This window comes from Coregonus lavaretus (assembly GCF_964263955.1).
Source record: "Coregonus lavaretus genome assembly, contig: HAP1_SCAFFOLD_5106, whole genome shotgun sequence".
Taxonomy (NCBI): Eukaryota; Metazoa; Chordata; class Actinopteri; order Salmoniformes; family Salmonidae; genus Coregonus; species Coregonus lavaretus.
The window spans coordinates 37,501-43,332 of record NW_028165935.1 but is presented as its reverse complement, the minus strand read 5'-3'; the positions used below and the strand labels follow the sequence as shown (position 1 = coordinate 43,332).

General features: G+C 41.8%; 1 protein-coding gene across 1 annotated transcript in view; it reads right to left on the bottom strand.

The window, feature by feature from the left end:
* Positions 1-482: 482 nt before the first annotated feature.
* LOC311115279 (plasma membrane calcium-transporting ATPase 2) overlaps positions 483-5,832 on the bottom strand; it is a gene marked incomplete at both ends in the record, with an annotated part of 33,869 nt that continues 28,519 nt past the window's right edge. The window contains one exon of the mRNA XM_084190474.1: positions 483-696. Within this exon, the coding sequence (XP_084046600.1) occupies positions 483-696 (214 nt within the window). The remainder of the gene's footprint in view (positions 697-5,832) is intronic.

Below are 5,832 nucleotides of genomic sequence, written 5' to 3'. Positions count from 1 at the left end.
GAGAGAGAGAGACAGAGAGAGAGAGAGAGAGAGAGAGAGAGAGAGAGAGAGAGAGATAGAGAGAGAGAGAGAGAGAGAGAGAGAGGGGGGAGAGAGAGAGAGAGATAGCGTTATGTTGATGTCAAAGAGCTCCTCACCTATCACTCCCATTGATTTGGAGCTACTGGTGACTAAAGTTAGCTGACGTTTGTAGTGTCTGTTTAAAGAAAACCGAACCACGTATTACAGTTTCTCATGACTCATAGACTACTTTTACGGAGAGGAACCGTCTAACTACAAGCTGTAAAATCCTGAACTTCCCCTTTGATAAACCAAGGTGTTTTACCACAACAATGCTAGCCAGGAGGACAGTACACTTTAATGACATACCAACTGTGGCCAAGGGTGGTCTAGCGGTCTGAGACGCTATTTCAGCTATTTTTCCTCTCTTTATCCAATAAAAAACAAATAGGAGAGGACTTTAAAAAGAAAGAATCCCTTACCGACGAACAGCAGGGAGAAGATGATCACCAGCTGGTAGATGCCGTGTCCCAGGATGTTCTTGGTCATGGTGCTGGAGATCAGCGGTTTGTTGCGGCCGTACGGCTTCCTCATCAGCAGGGCCTCGGTGGGGGGCTCGGTCGCCAGGGCCAGGGACGCAAATGTGTCCATTATCAGGTTCACCCACAGCATCTGGACCGCCTTTAGAGGAGAATCCTACAGGAACACACAGGGTTATTAAAGGAGAATCCTACAGCAGCCCACACAAGGTTATTAAAGAGTGGGAGAATCCTACAGCAGCCCACACAAGGTTTTTTAAAGGCTGGGAGAATCCTACAGGAACATACAAGGTTATTAAAGGCTGGGAGAATCCTACAGGAACATACAGGGTTATTAAAGGCTGGGAGAATCCTACAGGAACATACAGGGTTATTAAAGGCTGGGAGAATCCTACAGGAACATACAGGGTTATTAAAGGCTGGGAGAATCCTACAGGAACATACAGGGTTATTAAAGGCTGGGAGAATCCTACAGGAACATACAGGCTTATTAAAGGCTGGGAGAATCCTACAGGAACATACAGGGTTATTAAAGGCTGGGAGAATCCTACAGGAACATACAGGATTATTAAAGGCTGGGAGAATCCAAACAGGAACACACAGGGTTATTAAAGGCTGGGAGAATCCAAACAGGAACACACAGGGTTATTAAAGGCTGGGAGAATCCTACAGGAACATACAGGGTTATTAAAGGCTGGGAGAATCCAAACAGGAACACACAGGGTTATTAAAGGCTGGGAGAATCCAAACAGGAACACACAGGGTTATTAAAGGCTGGGAGAATCCAAACAGGAACACACAGGGTTATTAAAGGCTGGGAGAATCCAAACAGGAACACACAGGGTTATTAAAGGCTGGGAGAATCCAAACAGGAACACACAGGGTTATTAAAGGCTGGAAGAATCCAAACAGGAACACACAGGGTTATTAAAGGCTGGGAGAATCCAAACAGGAACACACAGGGTTATTAAAGGCTGGGAGAATCCAAACAGGAACACACAGGGTTATTAAAGGCTGGGAGAATCCAAACAGGAACACACAGGGTTATTAAAGAGTGGGAGAATCCTACAGGAACACACAGGGTTATTAAAGGCTGGGAGAATCCAAACAGGAACACACAGGGTTATTAAAGGCTGGGAGAATCCTACAGGAACACACAGGGTTATTAAAGGCTGGGAGAATCCAAACAGGAACACACAGGGTTATTAAAGGCTGGGAGAATCCAAACAGGAACACACAGGGTTATTAAAGGCTGGGAGAATCCAAACAGGAACACACAGGGTTATTAAAGGCTGGGAGAATCAAAACAGGAACACACAGGGTTATTAAAGGCTGGGAGAATCCAAACAGGAACACACAGGGTTATTAAAGGCTGGGAGAATCCAAACAGGAACACACAGGGTTATTAAAGGCTGGGAGAATCCAAACAGGAACACACAGGGTTATTAAAGGCTGGGAGAATCCAAACAGGAACACACAGGGTTATTAAAGGCTGGGAGAATCCAAACACGAACACACAGGGTTATTAAAGGCTGGGAGAATCCAAACAGGAACACACAGGGTTATTAAAGGCTGGGAGAATCCAAACTTAACGTTTTCATTAGAGCAGGGCTCTCCAATCTATGTTGTTCGAGGTCCTGAGAAAACCCCATGCGAAGATAACATACAGTACAGTACACTGAATAATATCACTTTAACTGCAACCCTGTTCCTGGAGGGCCACCCTCCTGTAGGTTTTAACTCCAACCCTGTTCCTGGAGGGCTACCCTCCTGTAGGTTTTAACTCCAACCCTGTTCCTGGAGAGCTACCCTCCTGTAGGTTTTAACTCCAACCCTGTTCCTGGAGAGCTACCCTCCTGTAGGTTTTAACTCCAACCCTGTTCCTGGAGAGCAACCCTCCTGTAGGTTTTAACTCCAACCCTGTTCCTGGAGAGCAACCCTCCTGTAGGTTTTAACTCCAACCCTGTTCCTGGAGAGCAACCCTCCTGTAGGTTTTAACTCCAACCCTGTTCCTGGAGAGCAACCCTCCTGTAGGTTTTAACTCTAACCCTGTTCCTGGAGAGCTACCCTCCTGTAGGTTTTAACTCCAACCCTGTTCCTGGAGAGATACCCTTCCTGTAGGTTTTAACTCCAACCCTGTTCCTGGAGAGCTACCCTCCTGTAGGTTTTAACTCCAACCCTGTTCCTGGAGAGCAACCCTCCTGTAGGTTTTAACTCCAACCCTGTTCCTGGAGGGCTACCCTCCTGTAGGTTTTAACTCCAACCCTGTTCCTGGAGAGCTACCCTCCTGTAGGTTTTAACTCCAACCCTGTTCCTGGAGAGCAACCCTCCTGTAGATTTTAACTCCAACCCTGTTCCTGGAGAGCTACCCTCCTGTAGGTTTTAACTCCAACCCTGTTCCTGGAGAGCAACCCTCCTGTAGGTTTTAACTCGAACCCTGTTCCTGGAGAGCAACCCTCCTGTAGGTTTTAACTCCAACCCTGTTCCTGGAGAGCAACCCTCCTGTAGGTTTTAACTCCAACCCTGTTCCTGGACAGCAACCCTCCTGTAGGTTTTAACTCCAACCCTGTTCCTGGAGAGCAACCCTCCTGTAGGTTTTAACTCCAACCCTGTTCCTGGAGAGCTACCCTCCTGTAGGTTTTAACTCCAACCCTGTTCCTGGACAGCAACCCTCCTGTAGGTTTTAACTCCAACCCTGTTCCTGGAGAGCAACCCTCCTGTAGGTTTTAACTCCAACCCTGTTCCTGGAGAGCAACCCTCCTGTAGGTTTTAACTCTAACCCTGTTCCTGGAGAGCTACCCTCCTTTAGGTTTTAACTCCAACCCTGTTCCTGGAGAGCAACCCTCCAGTAGGTTTTAACTCCAACCCTGTTCCTGGAGGGCAACCCTCCTGTAGGTTTTAACTCCAACCCTGTTCCTGGAGAGCAACCCTCCTGTAGGTTTTAACTCCAACCCTGTTCCTGGAGAGCAACCCTCCTGTAGGTTTTAACTCCAACCCTGTTCCTGGAGAGCAACCCTCCTGTAGGTTTTAACTCTAACCCTGTTCCTGGAGAGCTACCCTCCTGTAGGTTTTAACTCCAACCCTGTTCCTGGAGAGATACCCTTCCTGTAGGTTTTAACTCCAACCTTGTTCCTGGAGAGCTACCCTCCTGTAGGTTTTAACTCCAACCCGGTTCCTGGAGAGCTACCCTCCTGTAGGTTAACTCCAACCCTGTTCCTGGAGAGCCACCCTCCTGTAGGTTTTAAGTCCAACCCTACTAACTACATCTACTAACTACATCTACTAACTACATCTACATCTACATCTACTAACTACATCTACATCTACTAACTACATCTACTAACTACATCTACATATACTAACTACATCTACTATCTACATCTACATCTACTAACTGCATCTACTAACTACATCTACTAATTACATCTACTAACTACATCTACTATCTACATCTACTATCTACATCTACATCTACTAACTACATCTACTATCTACATCTACTAACTACATCTACATCTACTAACTACATCTACTAACTACATCTACATCTACTAACTACATCTACATCTACTAACTACATCTACTAACTACATCTACTAACTACATCTACTAACTACATCTACATCTACTAACTACATCTACTAACTACATCTACATATACTAACTACATCTACTACCTACATCTACATCTACTAACTGCATCTACTAACAACATCTACTAATTACATCTACTATCTACATCTACTAACTACATCTACATCTACTAACTACATCTACTATCTACATCTACTAACTACATCTACATCTACTAACTACATCTACTAACTACATCTACATCTACTAACTACATCTACATCTACTAACTACATCTACTAACTACATCTACTAACTACATCTACATCTACTAACTACATCTACTAACTACATCTACATCTACTAACTACATCTACTATCTACTAACTACATCTACTAACTACATCTACATCTACATCTACTAACTACATCTACTAACTACATCTACTATCTACATCTACATCTACTAACTACATCTACTAACTACATCTACATCTACTAACTACATCTACTAACTACATCTACTAACTACATCTACTAACTACATCTACTAACTACATCTATTATCTACTAACTACATCTACTAACTACATCTACTAACTACATCTACATCTACTAACTACATCTACTAACTACATCTACTAACTACATCTACATCTACTAACTACATATACTAACTACATCTACATCTACTAACTGCATCTACTAACTACATATACTAACTACATCTACTAACTACATCTACTATCTACATCTACTAACTACATCTACTAACTACATCTACATCTACATCTACTAACTACATCTACATCTACTAACTACATCTACTAACTACATCTACATCTACTAAATGCATCTACTAACTACATCTACTAACTACATCTACTAACTACATCTACTATCTACATCTACTAACTACATCTACATCTACATCTACTAACTACATCTACATCTACTAACTACATATACTAACTACATCTACTAACTACATCTACATCTACTAACTACATCTACTAATTACATCTACTAACTACATCTACTATCTACATCTACTAACTACATCTACATCTACTAACTACATCTACTATCTACATCTACTAACTACATCTACTAACTACATCTACATCTACTAACTACATCTACTAACTACATCTACATCTACTAACTACATCTACTATCTACATCTACATCTACTAACTGCATCTACTAACTACATCTACATCTACATCTACTAACTACATCTACATCTACTAACTACATCTACTAACTACATCTACTAACTACATCTACATCTACTAACTACATCTACTATCTACATCTACATCTACTAACTGCATCTACTAACTACATCTACTAACTACATCTACTATCTACATCTACTAACTACATCTACATCTACATCTACTAACTACATCTACTAACTACATCTACTAACTACATCTACATCTACTAACTACATCTACTAATTACATCTACTAACTACATCTACTAACTACATCTACTAACTACATCTACTATCTACATCTACTATCTACATCTACTAACTACATCTACTATCTACATCTACTAACTACATCTACATCTACATCTACTAACTACATCTACATCTACTAACTACATCTACTAACTACATCTACTAACTACATCTACATCTACTAACTACATCTACTAATTACATCTACTAACTACATCTACTATCTACATCTACTAACTACATCTA